This window comes from Pogonomyrmex barbatus, unplaced genomic scaffold, assembly GCF_055798465.1.
Source record: "Pogonomyrmex barbatus isolate J1 unplaced genomic scaffold, ASM5579846v1 scaffold1, whole genome shotgun sequence".
In the NCBI taxonomy this organism is placed as follows: Eukaryota; Metazoa; Arthropoda; class Insecta; order Hymenoptera; family Formicidae; genus Pogonomyrmex; species Pogonomyrmex barbatus.
This window is the reverse complement of record NW_028297098.1, coordinates 26,574,156-26,594,289: the sequence shown is the minus strand read 5'-3', so window position 1 is coordinate 26,594,289 and position 20,134 is coordinate 26,574,156. Positions and strand designations below refer to the sequence as shown.

Sequence of the window (20,134 nt, the reverse complement as noted above, 5' to 3'; positions counted from 1 at the left end):
TATTTAATATATGTATTATTGATTCTTAAAATTACTGACACATATGATGTTACATTTTTGTAAAAATTAAAATAAAAATTTAAATATTTTTATTTAGATTCTTTATTTAGATGTTAGTGCATATTATAATACTATAACTATTTCTTTCTTGAAAATATGCTTAATCATTTTAATATTGCTTAATAATTTTCAATTCATATCATAAATCATGAATAATTATTTAAAAAAGAATGATTTTAAAAAAAGAATGATGATGGAAAACTCACAAACAGTGTTCTTCTACATTTGCATACGTTAATAATTCAACGTTGCGTGAGGAACAGAGATTAGAAGTAGAGTTTGCGAATTGCTTGTCGATAGAAATAAGATTGTCTTAGGAAAAGTATTCTTATTCATTTATTATTGTTTAAAGCAACTAGAAAACAATCATGTCTATCTAGTAGCACATAGCGATAGAATTGTTAATTAAGTTTACGTTAAACTTGCAATTATTAATTTTTAAAATCAATAATTTCAGATAAATATTGCCAAAAAATTATTATTTAACATTTCTTGACTTTTAAGGTTCTAATATTATAAAAACTTAAAATATTAAAATAGAAAATACTAGCTATGCTCTTATTCGTTTGTTCTAATGACAGTGTTGATTACAGATCAATAGTTGAATTATTTTATTGTTATAATAATTATTTCGTCAAAATTAAGTAATAAACTTTCGCAGCAGATTAAAATACGCCATCGATGTTCTAATAATCTATGAAATAATGAAACAGATGTGTAATTTACTACTGGTAAACAAAAATAAGCTTTTATACTTACGTTACTAAACGTAGGTAAAGACATGTCTATCATTTTGCCTGCTGAGATTTTTGCCGGAATGTTAGAAACCGCCATTATCAGTATTAAATTACGAGCCCTTTTATGGGGAAGATAATGCCAATTTATTGCAGACGTCATCGATCCAACTTTGATACTCTGTTGTGATTAATATAAATATATTTTGTGAACATTTTATGAACAATATTCATTGATCTCTAATTTTTATAGCAATTAATGAGAATAATGCTTGCTACCTCATCTGTCAACAGTTGACCAACGTAGCAGTTAGTAAAAAGAGAAAAAGTGAGAGATGTAAATATTACAAATATAGTTAACATGGCTGTGGAATCGCTATTTTCCCACTCCTATAAAATTAATACTGCAGAATAAGATAATAATATTTGAAATATTATTTTAATTTTTATTTTATGCGAACTATATTTTTATTTTTATAGGAGAATTAGTTGAATTATTAAGTTATTATAGATAAAACTTTCATAAAAAATGTTCATCATGATTACCAAAATTACATGATATCCCGCAAAGCATAATAACATCGTAGAGCCCACTATTTCCACTAACCATACATCTCGCATACTTTCCTCTACTTGTTTCAAAAAACTGTAAACGAACAATTTGTCTGTTTAGTGAATATAATATTTATATGTAATTTTATGTTTATAGCATTATATTGTAGAATATAACAAAACTCGTTAAAATGAAAGAAACTGTAATATTGTATTATTTCTAGTTTATAAATTAATCTGAATATTTTCTTCAATAAATTATTTTCAGCATAACATGAAAAAGATTATTGTAATGACGATAGAGACACATTAATTCTATATAAATTTTGTTACACAAATTTGCACTTAACAAAATTAAAAAGACCTATTTACATAAGGACTCTTCTCATCTCGCTTATTCTTGTAGACTTACGTTTTCACTTTTATCTGATGCTCCACGATATCAGCCAGTAATATCGCAATGGTTCGATCCTCGGACTTTGCTATATCATTAAGATGTTGCAACTTGCTGATTAAAATGCTCATCTGTCCGCAAACATGCATAACGAAGAACGCGACCAATCCGGCTGCGCTGCATGTTACCGAGTAGGTGACCAGTCCTGCGAAGAATTGCAGGGTAAAAACGATCTCGTATGCTGGCGAAAGCTGTTCGTCAAACTTGATGAAGTAACTCGGGCATGCCAGTGCTCTCACTGTGGTATTCATCGGTGTGAGCATACGTCCCTTCGAGAGCGGTACAATGATACGATAAGATAATCCACCGACGTACATGAAGGCGGCGGAGCAAATTGCGAATTTCCGACCTATTTTAGCCTTGATCAGCATCGCCTTCCGATTATGCCAATCGATTATGTCCCTCCAATCCTGTTGCGCTTGCTTCAGGCAAAATTGAATCTCTCTCGCATGAAGTATGAGCAAGCTGTACTTCATGCAACTTATCCAACAGTTCAAAAGTGGCGCGAATATTTTCACTCTACGTTTGAAGTCACGTTCCTTCAGGAATATCAGCAGAAGACCCGGCACGAGGATAAACACGAATAAAAAGTAACAGAAAACGTTTTGTAATCGGATCACGATTCTTTCCACATTGGAAGCGTATCTGGAAATCGGCCACACGCCGATCATTCGCATGATTACGCGAGTCACTTGCACCGCGTAATTAAAATCATTTTCGCGACTGTTCATTTTCAATGAGTCTTTCGCATATAGCTTCATTTGACGGTGTTAACGTTATTTTTATGTTTAAGTCGGAATTTAACACGCGGTTGTATTTTTGACCGCAAATTTCGCGCTCGCTTAGTTCTGCGAAGGACTTTGAGAGCTTCCGTCAATTCCGACAATAGCGTTTCCGTATTTCGAGTTTACGAATAGCGCAGATGGTCAGACAGCATTAGAAGTTCGGGCCTGACTGGACAGATGTATATGGTAATAGGTGGCCTCTCTACAGTAAAAATGAAGTGTGCGGCGCGCTTGCGTGCACAAAACGTCTGCGCATAATGACAGGCTTATAGAGCTTGTGAATTTCATGTGTCAAATTGCCGGATAAACGTAACGTTTACGTTACGAGCAAAGAGAAAGAGATCGCCGGGCAATGCATGGAATTATACGATTTTCTAAAGTTTAAACTTACAAGACAGAAACGTCAGGTGTACTTTGTGCTGCATATCGCTACACATGTAGTATATCATTGTAAGTAAAATATTATAATTTGCACGGATACATCATTCTGATAGTTAAAGAATTTGTCATATTACGGAAATTTCTTTAATTATAAAGTACAAGAGCGCGGTATAACAATATAATTATAAAAATATATATATGAATGTATAAAAATTATACATTCCGCTTTTAACTTGTAGGAACATAATGACAGAAGAATTCAGAAATTTTTTGTTTGCATTGATTTATGCTAAAGACAATTCTATTTACATTTAACCGAAATCCGCAGATTTCAAGCTTCTACTTGAAACTTTTCTTCTTAGATGAATTTTGTTATCTAACAAACTACTTTAAGCTTTAAATACTAGTTGTACGCAATATATTTAGATTTACGCGACCGATGTCCGCATGATCTAAAAATTACGCAATTGCATATTTAATGACGATTTATCATCTCGAGTGATTAAAAGAGTATAATTTTTTTTGTGGTATTTCAAAAGAAAAAAATATATGAGGTTGAAACGCACTTACGGCGCCAAAACTGTTGAGAGATAAATCCATAAATTTTCCGGCAGTGAGTTTGATGGGAATACTAGACATTGCGATTATCAAAACGAGACCGCGAGCGGTTTTGTGCGGAATTTGATACCAATCGAGAGTACAGAAAGTAATGTACACCTTCATGCTCTGTAATACGAAGAAATAATTGACCGACGGTTTTTATTATTTAAAAATTTTAAATAACAATTATCGATCCATACCTAATCCGTGAGGAGTTCGCCGATGAAGCATAGTATGAAGATATTAAAGATGAATGTTAAAAGAAGTATGGTATATGTTAGCAAGGATATCGCATCATTATTCTCCCACTCCTACAAAATAAACATTAGAATTATAATTGTCGCTATATTAAAATATATTTTTTTATTTACATTAAGTTTATTAATTATTTTGTGTACCATTATTATGTAATATCTCAGAAGGCACAAGATAAACGTGCATCCAACTACTTCCACCAAACATGTGTATTGCAAAATGTCTTCTACTTTGCTCAAAAAACTAGATAACATTAACACCTTGTATTTAGTAACTTTGTCTTTGAGTTTACGAAGTAGTACATTAATCAATTTTTTAGCACACAACGCGTTTGGCGTAATGACGTATTACCTTTTAATTCTGATGTGTTGCCTTACGACAGCCGCCAGTTTCCTGTTGGCGTTTTTATCAGAGAAGTATTTGGCGTGCGTGAGATCCTCCATCCTGGTGATGAGAATCTTCAGTTGGCCACAGGCATGCAACACCAGGAGAGCCGCCAGACTACAGGATCCGCTGGTTACCGAGTACTGCACAAATCCGGAGAGAAACTGGATGGTGAAGATGATCTCGTAAGCCGGCGTCTTTTGTGGATCAATGAATATGTAATAACCGTCGAATCCCAGTGGTCTAATTGTCACATTTTGCGGCGTGACGATGACTCCACGCGTTAACGGCACGATCGTGCGATACGAAAATCCGCTGCCGTACACGAAAGCCACGCAAAGGATCGCGAGGCTGCGTCCGATTCTTGAGTTGCCCCTGATAATCTCCCTTCCCTTCATAATCTTGCAGTCCTCTGCCAGGCTCACTGTTCTGCAGTCTTCTTCGATGTGCTCGATGCAATCTTTGATTTGATCGCTACGACAAATCAGCACCGTGTGCTTCAGCACAGCCATCAGGCAGTTGTACATGGGACCGATCATTTTGAGGCGACGACGCGCGTTTGATTCTTTGAGGAACATTTTTAATATACCCGGCACAAAGATGAAATAGAGCAAGGCCTGGCAGAAAATCCTGAGCATTTTCGTCCGGACGATTTTGAGAGCGAACGAGTCGCTGGGTGACGGCCACACGCCGATTAAGTTCAGGACACCACGTGTGACGTGAACGGTACGTGTGATATCGTCGTGATGCAGGATATTCACGCGCATGATTTGAGGATCCTGACTTGATCCTGACGTTGCCGACGTGAAACTGATCTCGACGCACATGAAGCGGAAAGTGCGTGCGGCAAGCTGCGCTTGCGTCTTCGACGAGAGCGAAAGAGGTGAGGGACAGCAGATACAACGATTATTATCTGCAATCTTCCTTCCCTCTTGTAAATCGCGAGAAAGTTATAAAAGTTGGTTGGGCATGTTCGTATTCGAGGAAGGGTGTATCGCGACGGGAAGTCTAGCGACATGAAGAAAACAGCGAGAAAATAGCGAGAAAAAAGTAGCAAGTCCGGCGGCGGGAAAAACCGCGGATGCCGTATTGATCCTTCAATAGTGCGTTGATCGCTTTGTGTTCAATGAACTATTTTTCTGTGAAAGATGAAGTAAGAGATGCAGTTGAACAAAGGATATAAATAATTATAGGAGATGCTATAATTCCCTTCTTAATTATATTACAAAATATAAACGGCAAAATCCAAAAGTTAATCATTAAACTAAATCATCTGTTTTTCAGGAATTAAGATAATCAAACAAATATTTTGAGAGAACTTGCATAACATTTTTATATATGATCAGATGTTTCTGGTGCACAGAAAATCAGAAATAAGATATGTATCTCATATAATGCATTATTTTTATAAATGAAATATATTTAAGTTGAGAAGATTTATATTATTCACAAAATATTTTATTTTCTTTATGGCAAGTAATGGAAATAAGAGAAAATATGCATTATATAACATTTTTTAATTATATTAAGTAATTAATATTTATCTAGAAAATACTACATCTCTATGTCTACAAAGAAATACGCGGATAATTTTGTTGAATTACTAGTCCATCATTTTTCGAATAATATTAAGATACGTTACAGCCGTTTTAACAACCTAGAATATAATATATATCTTTGTTAACTGTTCTTTATTAGTAAACCCATTACTTACATCACCGAAAGTTCTGATGGAAAGATCGAAGAATTTCCCGGCTCTAAGCTTCATCGGAACAATCGACATGGCTATGACTAATATTAATGCTCTTGCTTTTTCATTCGGAAGACGGTACCAAGCAAATGTACACACTATTAATGCTAATTTCTCTCCCTGGTTACATTAACAAATTATAAACATAGAATAAAAATTAAAGAGTGTCCGTATCCTCTGTTTCGTTATCTATGTGATTTTGTTACAATCATTTTATTTAAAACAAATTTATACCTCTAACGAAAGTTGTTCACCGATATAGCAAAATATAAAAATGTTGAATCCAATTGACGTGAGTAGAATAAGGTACGAGCACATTGATATAACATTTTGATCTTCCCACTCCTACAAGATCGATAATTATATGTATTAATCTCGCATGTGCAAGATAATGTATAGTTTCAACGTAATAAAACAGCGTATACTTTAAATATAAAATCGTGCGAGCAATTATTTAGGCACTGCATAATTATTTAGGCCCACCGTGATGATATCATGTCCTAGGAGACATACAATTATCGTACATCCCATTACTTCTAATAAGCTCGTATGTTCCAAAGTGTTCTGCACCAATCGGAAAAAACTATAACGGGACGCGCACAAATTTTTATTAGAAATTTTTATCCATTATATTAAGAAAAAGTGTCTTATTATTAGTGATAAAACACAAAAAACGATTCAGCACGATTAAATGACGTGATTAATGTGACGTCTTAACTTTTTGCAACGTTTAATCGATTTTGCAAATATTTCGATAACAAATGATAAGACTAAACAGAGATATAGACATATAGAGAGATAGAGACATAATTAATATAAAAGATAGATATAACAAGACTTACTTTCGCATTTTAATTTGATGTTCCACGGTCACGGCCAACCTTCCATTCAAATTTTTTTCTTCTGTCTCGTCTATCAAGTTATCTATTAGCATCATCAGTATTTCCAGCTGTGCACATATATGCATAGCGAAGAGTGCGGCGAGGCTGCAGATCGCCACTGTGATGGTATACTTAATGAATCCGGAGAAAAATTGTATGAAGAACATGATCTCATACGCGGGACTGATCTGTCCATTGAAGAAAACAAAATAGCTCGGACACGGCAAATGCCTGATAGTGATGTTCTGATCGGTGACAGACTTTCCCTTGCTCAGCGGCACGATCGTACGAAAATACAAGCCGGAGATGTACATAAATATGCCACACAGAATGAGCAAACGTCTCGCAGTCCTGGCCTTTTCGATCATGGAATTACGAGCGTTCGCGCTTACGACGTTTCGCCAATCATCTTTCACTCGCGTCAAACAGTCGCCCACTTGATTCTTGCTGAGCACTAGGCTGCTATATTTAAGGACCGCCAGTACCGTGAACATTACGGACGATATGAGCTTCAATCTGACGCGGGCTCGTTTCTCTACGAGTATTATGTGTAAAATCGTCGGGATCAGTTCGGAGGCGAGAAGGAAATAACAACCCAGTATCAGCAAAATCCTCTTGAGATTTTCGAAGAACGAAGGCTCTGATTCCGGCCAGATACCCAACAGACGGAAAATAAAGCGGTTTAGTTGTATGGTATATTTTATATCGTTTTCATAGTTCTTATTTGGGTACATTTCTAATGTGAACTTTATCGGCTTTGTCGTAAGAAATGTAATGTGCGTGACAAAAAGTAACGCGTAACGCCAGAGATGCGTGCTTTTTCATCACTGCGCGTACCGCGCTGTGCTTCAATCCGAGCATAACTCGGTACGTAAGTGCGCTTGCGTTCCGAACGATTGACAAGTCACGTGAAACGAATGGCTAATAACGTACGTTCGGAATTCTTAAGTATGCTCGAAACGGATGAAGTTTGAAAGTGAATATATCATCAAGAGTCGGGATCGTTTCCCGTGAAATGTATTTTTATCTGCTGACTTTCCCTAACTCGCGTAATAGCCAGGAAATTTATTGCGTACGACTTTGATTCTTCCTGCTTCGTAGTCATAGTATTGTCTCACAATATCGTATTTGCCAAGAAAAATAATTTCTTCGTTATGCAAGATAATAAAAATATATATGTATACGGTATAATGCATTTACGTAACGTATAAGCTAAATTTATATTTCATTTATGTATTATTGATTTTTAAAATTATTAATTCATTGACATATGATGTTAAAATTTTAGTAAAAATTAAAGTAAAAATTTAAATATTTTTTTATTCAGATATTGGCGCATATTATAATATTACTTAATAACTATTTCTTTATTAAAAATATATGCTTAATCATTTAATATTTCAATTCGTGTCATAAATTACTTGAATGATTATTTAAAACAAAAATTGATTGTGGAAAACTCACAAATAGTTCTACGTTTGCATGCGTTAAGAATTTATGCGTTGCGTGAGGGACAGAGATTAGAAGTAGAGTTTGCGAGTTGCTTGTCGATAGAAATAAGATTGTCTTAGGAAAAGTATTCTTAACCATTTATTGCTGTTTGAAGCAACTAGGAAAACAATCATGTTTATCTTTGTATCTTCCTGTATTGTAACTTGCAATCGCAGCATAATAGTAATGAAAGAATAATAGTTTTTTTATCATGTGAATATTTTTTTAATTTAAAGCGGAAAAATAACAAATATGCTATTTATTTAGTAAATAAAAATATCTGTTCTAATAAACACGTTACAGCACGAATTGTTGAATAAAATATTAAATATGTATATTAAAAAATATTTTATGTATGTTTACATTACATTAAGATTTTGTATTTGACTTATTTATGCAATTATTTCACACGATACGATTCTATTGAGTACAACTTACATTATAATTTTGACTATTAAAATATTTAAATATTCATTCAACTACATTTCGGAGCATGTTAAAATATGTACCAGCTATTTTTATGACCTAAAACATGTTTAATTGTTTTGTTCTATTCTTTGTTCTTCCTAAACCATATTAAAATGTAATAAATTAATATAAACCATAGTGAAAACCATATATAAAAGTGATATGAAAAAAAATTGTAACTAAAGATTATCTTATTGTTATTTATAAATATAAAACAATTCATATCGTTCTATAACAATTAATGCAACAGATTAAACGGGTATATTTTAAAAATTGTAGGCTATACTTTGATATTTTTTCTTGATTGATTATTTTTTATATTTTGATATTTATATAAAAAAAAATTAATTATTTTAAAATTAATAAGTTAGATACGTTAGATAGTTTACATCTCCATATCTTAAGTGAGAGATCGATTTTCCAGAAATTTTGGTCGTTGCATTAGACATAATCATTAACAATATAACGCTACGTGCTTTTCTGTTTGGAAGACAATACATTCGAACTCGCAAGATACGGTGGCTACTTTTTCTACCTGCCATTAAATTTATTATTAGTAGTAATCATCATTAAAAGCAAGGATCACAAAATTTATTTTTATTAAATATTTATTTGTTAATTCAGGATAATGTAATAGATTTTCATATTCTTTTGCAATATTTTCATAAAGACTTTCTTTACAAAATCTATTTTTAGTATGCATTGCCTTTTATGAAATTTTCATAAAATTTAATATAACTTTAATTGCAAATATTTTAAAATAGATCATTCTAATTTTTGTATATTATATTTTATTATTATCTTTATTATTATTATTTGCTTGTAAGATCGAACACGTGAGCTATACCTGGTCAGTAAGTTGTTCACCAGTATAACGAAATAGAAACATGTGGATTGTTACGTTTATAATGCTTATCATATAAGTGAATAAAGTTGTTATATTTCTATTTTGCCAGTCCCATAAATAGGAACATTATACATAATTATTTTATAATTAAATCATTATTCGTTAAATGTAAAATCTGAAAGAATTGTTTGTCGACGAAATATGCATCATCTTGAAAATACGAAATTAAAAAAAAATTCAATCAAATAAAATTTCTGTATTATGTAACTATTGAATCTTAGTTTTCTTTCACTTTTTATTTACTCAAATATTTAAGTCCAGTTTTACTATTAAACATTTATTAACCAACTTACTAACCGCTAACCATAAAATATACCAAAAGACAGATTGTTATTATGTTCATCAATACTTCCATCAAATATACCTCCTGCAAGGTACACTGCACTAAGTGCAAAAAATTGAAATACAATTAATAATAGCAACAAATTAACGCTATTTGGACTAGTAGATAAGGAGGATAAATCTCAATAGGGAAAAATAAGTAAAAGTTAATTTTTACAATGAACAAAAAATTCATAAATGTTAATTTAATTAATATGGTTTACAATTAAAAGCATAAATAATTCTGACAAATCGTGAACTTACTTGCGTATTCTCATTTGATGTTCAACTATTTCGGCCAGCTTTTTATTTATTTCACGTTCCTCGTGCCTTTGTATCTGTACGAGATTTCTCATAAAACCGATCAAGATTTTCAGCTGTCCGCAAACATGCACCACACAAATCGTCGTCAGTCCGCATGCACTTGTCACGACCGAAACTGTAACAAATGCTGTTAGACACTGGATTATAAAAACTATCTCATAAACGGGGCTGACTTGCACATCGAGGGAAAAGAAGTAATCCGGACAGGCGAAGTATCTTATCGTGGTGTTCTGATGATGGTCTTTCCATGGGACAATGACAGAATCGTTCGGAAGGTAGCGCCGCTGTACATAAATAATCCGCAAATCATAATCAGACGCTTCCCCGTCCTCGCGGATTTCAGCATAATATTTCGTGCATCTGCGTTGAGGACGTTCTTCCAATCCTCCTCGACGTGCTTCAGACATCGCATGAGCTGATCACAGCGAAATATGAAGATACCGTATTGATTGGCGGACATGAGATCGTAGAGGAGAGGAATAATGTATCTGCAGTCGAACGCGTATCGTTTCCTCCATCAACCAGTAAGTGATACCGGGTATAAGATCGCAAGACAAAAGAGTATAGGATATAAAGATGAATAAAAGATTGTGAGCTTTCGGATATACGGATCTTTCTTTACTCGATCGACGGCCACGCACCGAGCGCGAGCAAAATATGGCGAGTTGTATAAAATATCGTTCTGATGATGCTCGTTTCGCGGCATTTCTCTGTGGATTTCGACGAATGTTTTGCGATACTCTCGGGTCTTATTCGTAACATGCGTTTAATGTGAAATCTGAACTGAATCACAACCAGTCATCGAAGGGCAAGACTGATCTGTGAAGTCAACTCATCGCGCATACGTTTGTTAAAGATTCAAACGTTGCGTGAAGAACAGAAATCGAAAACAGAAAACTTTGCAAAAGCAGTTGTTCGATGGGGGATGAAGTTGTTTTCTATGAAACGTATTCTTATCCGTTTACGTGCATTGACTTTTGCAATGATCAGGAAAATCATTACATCTAACTTTTTTCTTTTCTAAATTCTAATATCATGATCGCAGATGTTAGAACTGTTGATCATGAAGTCAACAATTTTGATTATATTTTATGAGAGTTCTTTTGTAAATACAGATGCGATCAATCCATTTTGTAAAATCACTTTTACACGAGGTCAGTCATAATTAAATAACAATCGAATGATATATTTTACAAAATATCTTATTTTTTTCAAAATAAAGATTATTAGATATTTCATACATAAGTATAATATTTGCGAGAAATCTATCATTTTGTACTTCTTCATGCAACTTTCGTAGTATTATCTAATTATACTTATTGCACTTTCTAACACCTGAAGAATTAACAAATTTTTGTGTTGGTAATCATCATTGTGGTTTAATCGGCAACTGTACGAAGTATATTGAAATACACAACAGCTGACTTCATCACCTAAAACATAAATAAATGTTTCTTGTTAAGATTTTATATTTTTTTGTTATATTTTTTTAATAATAAAGACATAATATAGTTATAAGCATTCAATTATGTTTCAAATACCATTATGTTTTATTAATACTATTATGTAAATAGAATAGTTACGCTTACATCGCCAAATGTTTTTAAGGAGAGAACAATAAATTTTCCTGCTGTAATTTTTGATGGAATATGTGACATAATTATTATCAACACCATATAACGTGTTCTTTTCGCTGGAAGACGATACCATTCTAGCATATTTGTCTTCAAAGCTACTTCGTCTGCCTATCGATAAATTTTTACGGAATTGTTCTTACTTATGTCATATTTCATCATGTTTAAAAATAACGGGAATGACGGAATATTAATATAACTGAAGTATATCATAATAGAATTAAACGATCATACATGATAAACTTACCGTAGCTGTAATATGTTCGCCGATATAGCAGAGAAGAAAAATGTTAACTGTGTCGGAAGCTAAGGCAACGAGAAAGGTACACACATTTGCAGTATTTCCGTCTCGCCACTCCTGCATGTTCAACTCAGCAGTTATATTTTTGCAACAAATTATCGCTAAATAAACGTGATATGAATATATATATGACGGTAATGTAATGCAATGGAAAATTGTATTCACCGTGACGTATCATAATTTTAACGTTCTGCCTACCATCAAGATGCAGTATCCCACGAAACACATCATTATAGTGTTTCCTAATATCTCAAACAAACTACTTTTTTGCAGCGTGTCCTCCGCCAGACACAAGAAACTGAAAGCAGTAATATCGCTCATGCGGAACAAAGAGAGAATGTAAAACTGACAAAAATGAAAAAAAGCGAACATCTCACTTTCGTATCCTTATTTGACGCTCAACCACCGCTATTAATTTCTCATCCACAGTTTTCTCTTTGCACACTCGCTCGTCGACAAGATCCTCCATTAGCATCATCAAAATCTTCATCTGCGCACATGCGTGCATTACGAACAGCGCAGCGAGTCCGTATGTCACGATCGTGACGGAATACATGACGAATCCGCCAAAGAACTGCAGCGTGAACACGATCTCGTAAGCGGGACTGCGCTGCTCGTCAAACAGAACGAAATAACCCGCGTAAGCCAACGGTCTGATCGTAACGTTATCGTGGGTAACGATTCCTCCCCGCGATAATGGCACGATCGTTTGATAAGAGAGACCGGCGCAGTACAAGAAGACACAGCAGATAGTGAACATGCTCCTCGCTACCTTCGTCTTCTCCAGCATGATGTCTCTCGCGTTCGACACCGCAATGAATCTCCAATCGTCTTTTATGTGCCTTAAGCAACTCCTAATCTCATTCTCGTAAACAATGAGAGCGCCGTATTTGGCGAGCGCGGTGAATGAGTAGACCGTAGGAGCGATCATCTTTAATTTCGAACCCGGTTCTCCCTCGGGGACGAGTAGGCAGTACAGCATACTGGGAATACCCTCGAAACAAATGAGGGTACAGCAAATGATTATAAGTAGGATCTTACAGATCGTCTCATAAACGGACAGGTCTCTCTCGAGCAAAGGCCAAATGCCGAGTATTCGTAGAAGAATGTGATTTTGTTTGATAACGTATTTTATGTCTTGCTTGTAATTTCCGTTCGGGTGCTTCTCCAAAATGAGATTTTCCATCGTGGTATCTTACAAGGGAATTTAAAAGCGTACTAAAGGAGTTCTCATCCGATGGAGAACAAAAGGTTAATTGTTAATATTTGCAATGCTCGCAAGCTGCAAACTCGATCGCTACTGATCGTTATAGAGCTGAAAGTGACTGTACGCATGCGAAAACCGCTGTGCGCACGTATCTCTTTTGAACATCAATATTTCACATCAAAATGCTATGACGACATAAGAAGAAACTTTTTGAAATAATCGTCGTGTGCTGCAGTCTTCCTGTTTTAAACTTGAACTTGAATGCGAGGGTTGACTTTTAAAAAGATGAAAAGTTATATATGGTAAAGTGAGGCTTTCAAGCCAACTTTGCTTACGTATTTCTCAGGAAATTTTATCTTGTATATAGTAGAAAGTTAGTGTAGAGTGCCATTTAGTAAGTAAAAAAATAACATTATTTCTTTTATTCTCGTGCTTAATAAAAATGAAAAAAAAATCGAATGTCTCACTTTCATATCTTTCTCTGATTGTTATCATTATCATTATTAATTAATGATAACAATAATTATCATTAGCATAATCGTTACAACGATTTTTGCCATGACCATTATCATTACAGCGTTACCTTTACCTTACTAATCAATGACAATAACAATTATGCGAATTAACAATATCGATATCTTAACTTGTCTGACAATGCAATTTTGACAGTTGTATTATTGATATACGATATAATATATATTACTGATTTCTTAAATATTTTTTATATGTAAACGAAATAAATTTAAATTGAGAATATATATAAATATGTATATGTACATCATACCAAGTATCTGTATTTGACACACTTATATCACGAGCATACACGATATGATGTTACCATTATGTTGCATTTGTAGTTGTAATTCCAAGAACAGATATATTAAATAGCAAAAACATTTAGTCGGCCACATTTAGAAGCATATTAAAATATGTTACTGCTGTTTTCACGACCTGAAAAAAAGAAACATAATATCCAATAATTATCTTTATAATGGTTCGACATAGTAATGAAATGACATTTCATTTAATATTTATTGAATGCAAATAAAAAATACAACATACATGAATTTATACGTACAATTTATTTTTGCTAAGTTGTATTACTTGTTGAATTGTTTCATATTATAATGATACACTTTAATGTTATGTACTAAAATAATAACACGTTTATTATTAATTTGATGAAAAAAATTTATTTATTAAATAATACGTGAATTAGACATATTGATAAATTAGGAATAATATTTGACTGACGTCTTTGCAAAATTAATACTTTATTTTTAAAAATCAAAAGTTGTATTAATACATTTAATTGTCACTTATTATTTTCAACGATAATAATGATTGAACGGCGTATTTAACTAATAATTTAATTTAATTGCAGATCTCAGAAGACATGAATGAGTGCTTTCGAATATTCTTACATCGCCATATGTCTTGAATGACAACTCCATGATTTTCCCAGCAGTGACCTTAGTAGGCAAATTCGACATGATTATCACTAGCACAATCCCTCGCGCTTTCTTGTCCGGAAGACGATACCACTCAAGCTCGCAAGATGCACTAGCTACCCTCTCCGCCTGTTATTAATATTATCAAGTACACGTAGTGAAATTTTGTAAATTTAAATGCTATTTAAAAACATTTTGAAAATATTTTCAACCTCTTTATAAATATTATCTCGCTAAAAAGACACATACAGCATTATCACGTTTCATTGTATATAAGATGATCACACGAGATAGTCTCAGATATCAGAAAAAAAAACGGATAAACATACCTGAACGGAAAGTTGTTCACCGGTGTAACAAAACATGAACATATTTATCATCAGAGATGTAACTGTTATAAAGTAGGAGCACATAGCTACCGCATTGCTATTCTCCCATTCCTATAAATATCACATTTCTGCACGAAACATTTTTTCTTCGCACTTTGGTATTGAAACTCACAGATAAATAAAATTACGAACCATTATTATAAAATATCCTAGAAGGCAGACTATCATCGTGCACCCCAACAACTCTATTAGACATGCCTGTTGTAGAGTATTTTCTACCAATTGCAAAAAACTGAAATATCGTACCCAACGAACACATTCGGAAAATGAGAAAATAAAATTAACTACTATAAATTAACTACTATTGTTAACCATATATTGTTAACCATCAATTAGCAAATAAATATTGAATCACTCCATACATTTTGTATATAGTTTTAATAAAAAAAATATTTCTTACCTTCGAATTCTTATTTGATGTTCGACCATTCTAGCCAATTTCCTGTCCACGTCTTCTTTTTCTTCCCACTGGTCCTCGACGAGATTTCTCATCAGATCCACCAAAATTTTCAGCTGGCCGCAGGCATGCATCACGAAGACGGCCGCAAGGCCACATAAAGCTATTGTTATCGAGTAAGTGACTATCCCAGATAAAAATTGTATTGCAAAGACCAACTCGTAAAAGGGGCTGACTTGTATATCGAAGGAAAAGAAATAAGCCGGACAAGGCAAGGGTTTGATCGTAATATTTTGCGCGGTGACGATCTTTCCCTTGGCGAACGGCAGGATCGATCGAAAGGAGAGTCCGCTGCCGTACATGAAGACCGCGCAAAGCGTGACCAAGCGTCTTCCGATATTCGCGGATTCGATCATTGTACTTCGCGCATCCATGTTGTTTACGATCCTCCAATCCTCCTCAATGTGTTTTAAGCATTTCCTGATATTTTTCTCGCGAAATATAAGATTGCCGTATTTACCGCTGGCCATGAAGCCGTAGAAAAGCAGAGGGATCGTTTGGACTCTGACGCGCGTTCTCTTCTCAATTATCCAGAAGAAACTCCCGGGGATCAAGACGCAGTAGAGAAGAATGTAAGACATGGAGATTAAGAAATATTTCCAGATACTCTCGCCGGTAGATCTTTTTCTGTCGTAGGACGGCCAGACTCCGAGCAAGCTTAAAACCTGACGCGTCAATCGTGTAATGTAAATCATGTCATCTTTGTAATGCTGGTTATGCAACATTTTTTTTTCCGGTCTTGAATGAAATCTCTACGGAAGCTGAATAGCAACTGATCGCTGCAAATAAGAACTGTCAATAAAGTAAACAACTGCCCGCTTGCGCTTGCGCGTTTTAAAGATTAAAATGTTTTGTGAACAGTTTGAAAGCAGAATAGTTTTCAAGTCAACTTGTTCACCGAGGGTTAGGATTGCTTTCCGCGAATAGTATTTTTATTCGTTGACGTGTATATTTTTTTTCAAAGAACTAGGAACAGCCGCTGGGTTTCAACTTTTCTTCCTGTATTAAAACTTAAGATTACTTTTTGTCGGACATTGACCGCCGACAATAGTTCCCCCGATTATATATAGAGTACTTTGATTTGCTTAAAGTAAAATAAATAATACCCATGATGTTTCTGAACAACATTAATGGGATAAATAAAAATGAAACACAAGATTTGTACATGCAGTATTTTATCATATACTAGTATAACTGTTTAAAGTAGGAAAGTAAAGTTTTAATTTGTAGTTGCGTGCGAAGCAGAAAATCAAAGTGGCAAATCGTTTCCACGAAGAGTATTTCGATATGCCGATCAAGTTTTCCAATTTTCTGAAGAGTAATCACATTTGACTTTGCTAATATTTCTGTTGTAACTCATACTCTTCGGAGCTGCAACATTGTGGTAACTAAAAGCTTTTGCGTTTTATACATAGACATCAATAAGTATTTTAATTTTTGAATAGATTTTGTGCTCCTACATTTCCTTTTACGACAAATATTTTATTGAAGAACTAATTTAGAATTGTATGCCATTATCATTTAAACACATATTTATTTTAATTACATATTTATTAAAAGCTACACTTATGTATCTATGGATAATTATTTAAATTTAAATTTAAATTTAAATGCCATGTTTCGCGTTGTACTTTGTTATTTAAATTTAGTTGCCAAAAGAGTGAAGAAGGTTTAAATATGTTACAGACGTCTTAACAATTTAAAATATAACAAATTTCTGTAAAAATCTGCTTTACATTTTTTTTCTAACATGTTATCACTTACATTACCAAATGTTTTAAAGGAAAGATCAATAAACTTTCCGCCTTGGAGTTTTTTCGAAGAATTCGACATGATTATAATTAGTATTATGGATCGCGCTTTGTCATCCGGAAGTTCATGCTAATGTGCATGCTACCTTTTCTTCCTAATTTTATAAATTAATTTTTTGCATCAATAATGCGAACATCAATGTGAACAAAGGAAACAATATCTCGCATATAATTCACTTTGTTATCTATTAGACGTTACGATTAATGTCACTATGATGAACAATAACTCAATGATACATACCTGTTCAATAATCTGCTTACCTACGTAACAGTAAATGAATATGTTGAAACAAAGCATTATTAATGTCATAATAAATATGCATATATAAATAACATTATAATTTTCTCATCCCTGTAAATTAAATTATTTTATTAACTTTTTTTAAAACACAACGCTGAATATTATCACATTACATGTATATAAAATATTATATATCATATTTATAAAATCATATTTCTCTGAAATTTCTTTATTATATATAAATATTATTGCGTACCAAAAGAATGTCATATCCTGCGAGACATCAACATATTTAATGTTGAGAGTTCCAAGACTTCTATTAAATTCGAAAATTCGCATTTTATATCAATTTTAAGAAACTGAAATATATAATGATAAAGCTATGAGCATTATCCTTAATAAAAATTTCTCAATTCGGCATATATTTTTAAAAATTCATAACAAATTATTTATTTTACGTAGAATATATTATCTCATATCAAGCTATAATACAGTGTTATAATCTCTAATCATAATCTCATCGTTAAAATTATAATAACGAATTAACAAACGAAATTATTACATATAAAAAAGAACTCACTTTCTTATTCTGATTTGATGCTCCACAATAGCATTCAGCCACTTGTTCAAATTTTCTGCTCGACTCTCGTTTGCAAAATTATTCATTAACTTCATGAGTATTTCCGATTGCGCGCAAAAGTGCATTCCACAGACAGTCACGAAACCGAAAGTTGCTACCATAATCGCATACTTTATAAGTCCCGAAAAAATTGTACGAAATACATGAGTTCATAAAAAGGATTTGCTGCACGTCAAATATAACAAGAGAGGCCGCAGACGGCAAAGGTCTGATTGTAATATTTTCAGAGGTGACAATTTTTCCTATTGACAATGGCAAGACTACTCGATAGGCGAAGCCAGTCAAGTACACAAATAGGGCAAACTTCACGATTAGATGTTTACTATTTCTGACTCTGTCGATCATGAAGAGGCGATCACTCAGACTAACAACGTTTCGCCAATCCTCATCGATGAACATCAAGCAGTTTCTTATTTGATCTTTGCGAAGCAACATGTAATTGTACTTGATAAAGTGTATTATCGCTGACATTGCACTGCCCACGACTTGTAACCGTAGGCGAACATTCGTCAGCACCATGAATATATAGAGCATCATAGGGATTATCTCGCAGGAAAGAAAAACGAAACACGTAAGGATCAGCGAGACCGTTTTCACTAACTTTGGAATAAACGAATTCACGCACGCAAATGGCCATATTCCTAGTAAACGAAAAAAGAAGCGATTCACCGCAAAAACGTATTCTATATCACATTCGTAATACTTGTTGGCGTACATCTTGACAAATCTTGACAAGCGTATTGATTCTACGGTTTCTTGTATTGCGATGCTTTTTAATTTCATGACATGACAACGTAGCTATCTTGCATGCAAACATTTCCGTACTGCACAACTACCGAGACTAATTGCTTCTGTTGGCAAATGATCGTAGTACGTATCCTTTACATGAAGATAACTTGAAATAGTGCGCGTGCGTGTCAGTACTAAAGGGACACTTTCCATCAAACAAATAATTAATATGTTGTGGCAAATAAAAGATCGTAAAGGGTTAACTAGGTATTAATAAAAAATTGTGAATATAAATAGTTGGAAGAAAAACTTGCGATTATATAGACTAATAATATAGACTAATAAATGTTGCGAACGGTAAACGAAGGACCCTAAGTTCGATAAACTAATTTCCTTAATTTTTCTTACAGTTTTATAAATGTAATAATATTTCTACAGAAGAAAAATTATAAATTCAATTATATAAAGTAATATTCAAATCGAAGTTACATTTATATGGATATTATCTAATTGAATGAACATAACATAACATAAACTATGTATCTAATTGAATGAACATATTGCATTTAATTTCTTTATACTTATACTTTACATATTTTTGTCACACGTAATGTGATTTTATCAGTACGCGATGTAAAACTTAGATTATTATTTTGAAGAAATTACAATATTTTGAAGAATTAAGAATTATTTTAAAGAATAATTCTAATTATATTATATGACACATTGCTTTAGTTACATATTATTATAAATATAAAGTAGTACTGCTTTTGTTTGTAATTGATAAATATGAAATCATATTTTTGATTATTATTTCATTCCTACTGAGTGTTTTTTTTTGTCATAAAGCGGAATTATAATTTATGTAAAAAAGATAAAGCGATATAATTTTAATATAATATAATAATGGTTAATTAATTATCAAAT

General features: G+C 33.2%; 5 protein-coding genes and 2 pseudogenes across 6 annotated transcripts; all 7 read right to left on the bottom strand.

Annotated features, from left to right (window-relative positions):
- Positions 1-117: 117 nt before the first annotated feature.
- On the bottom strand, positions 118-2,934 carry LOC148938310 (odorant receptor 13a-like). Of its 2 annotated transcripts, XM_089075941.1 has the most exons (5): positions 1,759-2,934; positions 1,341-1,440; positions 1,074-1,184; positions 820-975; positions 118-754 (listed from the first exon to the last, which is right to left on the bottom strand). In XM_089075941.1, the coding sequence occupies exons 1-5, from the start codon at positions 2,559-2,561 to the stop codon at positions 701-703; spliced, it is 1,224 nt and encodes a 407-aa protein (XP_088932067.1). In that variant the 5' UTR covers positions 2,562-2,934; the 3' UTR covers positions 118-700. The 2 variants fall into 2 exon arrangements, with proteins under 2 accessions (XP_088932067.1, XP_088932062.1); XM_089075936.1 differs by having other exon boundaries at positions 119-975.
- A 179-nt stretch (positions 2,935-3,113) lies between these two features.
- LOC105432139 (odorant receptor 4-like) lies at positions 3,114-5,133 on the bottom strand. Its single transcript, XM_089076112.1, has 4 exons — positions 4,173-5,133; positions 3,965-4,064; positions 3,767-3,877; positions 3,114-3,692 (listed from the first exon to the last, which is right to left on the bottom strand). The coding sequence occupies exons 1-3, from the start codon at positions 5,030-5,032 to the stop codon at positions 3,767-3,769; spliced, it is 1,071 nt and encodes a 356-aa protein (XP_088932238.1). The 5' UTR covers positions 5,033-5,133; the 3' UTR covers positions 3,114-3,692.
- A 675-nt stretch (positions 5,134-5,808) lies between these two features.
- LOC105432507 (odorant receptor 4-like) lies at positions 5,809-7,724 on the bottom strand. Its single transcript, XM_011647361.3, has 5 exons — positions 6,798-7,724; positions 6,439-6,538; positions 6,190-6,300; positions 5,920-6,075; positions 5,809-5,862 (listed from the first exon to the last, which is right to left on the bottom strand). The coding sequence occupies exons 1-5, from the start codon at positions 7,568-7,570 to the stop codon at positions 5,809-5,811; spliced, it is 1,194 nt and encodes a 397-aa protein (XP_011645663.3). The 5' UTR covers positions 7,571-7,724.
- Positions 7,725-8,654: 930 nt separating this feature from the next.
- On the bottom strand, positions 8,655-11,086 carry LOC105432515 (uncharacterized; annotated as a pseudogene).
- A 58-nt stretch (positions 11,087-11,144) lies between these two features.
- On the bottom strand, positions 11,145-13,470 carry LOC105432526 (odorant receptor 4-like). The gene is made up of 5 exons (XM_011647381.3): positions 12,660-13,470; positions 12,481-12,580; positions 12,229-12,339; positions 11,937-12,092; positions 11,145-11,780 (listed from the first exon to the last, which is right to left on the bottom strand). Exons 1-5 carry the CDS (start codon positions 13,466-13,468, stop codon positions 11,727-11,729), a joined length of 1,230 nt encoding a protein of 409 aa, XP_011645683.2. The 5' UTR covers positions 13,469-13,470; the 3' UTR covers positions 11,145-11,726.
- Positions 13,471-14,303: 833 nt separating this feature from the next.
- LOC105432537 (4-vinylanisole receptor-like) lies at positions 14,304-16,710 on the bottom strand. The gene is made up of 5 exons (XM_011647391.3): positions 15,730-16,710; positions 15,462-15,561; positions 15,270-15,380; positions 14,914-15,069; positions 14,304-14,440 (listed from the first exon to the last, which is right to left on the bottom strand). Exons 1-5 carry the CDS (start codon positions 16,509-16,511, stop codon positions 14,387-14,389), a joined length of 1,203 nt encoding a protein of 400 aa, XP_011645693.2. The 5' UTR covers positions 16,512-16,710; the 3' UTR covers positions 14,304-14,386.
- Positions 16,711-18,273: 1,563 nt separating this feature from the next.
- Positions 18,274-19,936, bottom strand: LOC148938309 (uncharacterized; annotated as a pseudogene).
- Positions 19,937-20,134: the final 198 nt, after the last annotated feature.

Bases quoted from the DNA above. Each gene is read 5' to 3' on its own strand.
- LOC148938310 (XM_089075936.1), bottom strand. From the start codon at position 2,561: ATGAAGCTATATGCGAAAGACTCATTGAAAATGAACAGTCGCGAAAAT. The intron at 1,185-1,340 runs GTAATCATGATG...TTAATTTTATAG, and splicing joins CGGGATATCATGTAATTTTG to GAGTGGGAAAATAGCGATTC. The intron at 976-1,073 runs GTAGCAAGCATT...TAATCACAACAG, and splicing joins GTCAACTGTTGACAGATGAG to AGTATCAAAGTTGGATCGAT.
- LOC105432537 (XM_011647391.3), bottom strand. From the start codon at position 16,511: ATGTTGCATAACCAGCATTACAAAGATGACATGATTTACATTACACGA. The intron at 15,070-15,269 runs GTATGTTTATCC...TATTAATAACAG, and splicing joins GTGAACAACTTTCCGTTCAG to GCGGAGAGGGTAGCTAGTGC. The intron at 14,441-14,913 runs GTAAGAATATTC...TCTTTTTTTCAG, and splicing joins CATTCAAGACATATGGCGAT to GTCGTGAAAACAGCAGTAAC.
- LOC105432526 (XM_011647381.3), bottom strand. From the start codon at position 13,468: ATGGAAAATCTCATTTTGGAGAAGCACCCGAACGGAAATTACAAGCAA. The intron at 12,093-12,228 runs GTAAGTTTATCA...ATTTATCGATAG, and splicing joins GCGAACATATTACAGCTACG to GCAGACGAAGTAGCTTTGAA. The intron at 11,781-11,936 runs GTAAGCGTAACT...TTTATGTTTTAG, and splicing joins CCTTAAAAACATTTGGCGAT to GTGATGAAGTCAGCTGTTGT.
- LOC105432139 (XM_089076112.1), bottom strand. From the start codon at position 5,032: ATGTGCGTCGAGATCAGTTTCACGTCGGCAACGTCAGGATCAAGTCAG. The intron at 4,065-4,172 runs GTAATACGTCAT...AATGTTATCTAG, and splicing joins CAACACATCAGAATTAAAAG to TTTTTTGAGCAAAGTAGAAG. The intron at 3,878-3,964 runs GTACACAAAATA...TTTATTTTGTAG, and splicing joins TGAGATATTACATAATAATG to GAGTGGGAGAATAATGATGC.
- LOC105432507 (XM_011647361.3), bottom strand. From the start codon at position 7,570: ATGTACCCAAATAAGAACTATGAAAACGATATAAAATATACCATACAA. The intron at 6,539-6,797 runs GTAAGTCTTGTT...GTCCCGTTATAG, and splicing joins CATCAAATTAAAATGCGAAA to TTTTTTCCGATTGGTGCAGA. The intron at 6,301-6,438 runs GTGGGCCTAAAT...TCGATCTTGTAG, and splicing joins TAGGACATGATATCATCACG to GAGTGGGAAGATCAAAATGT.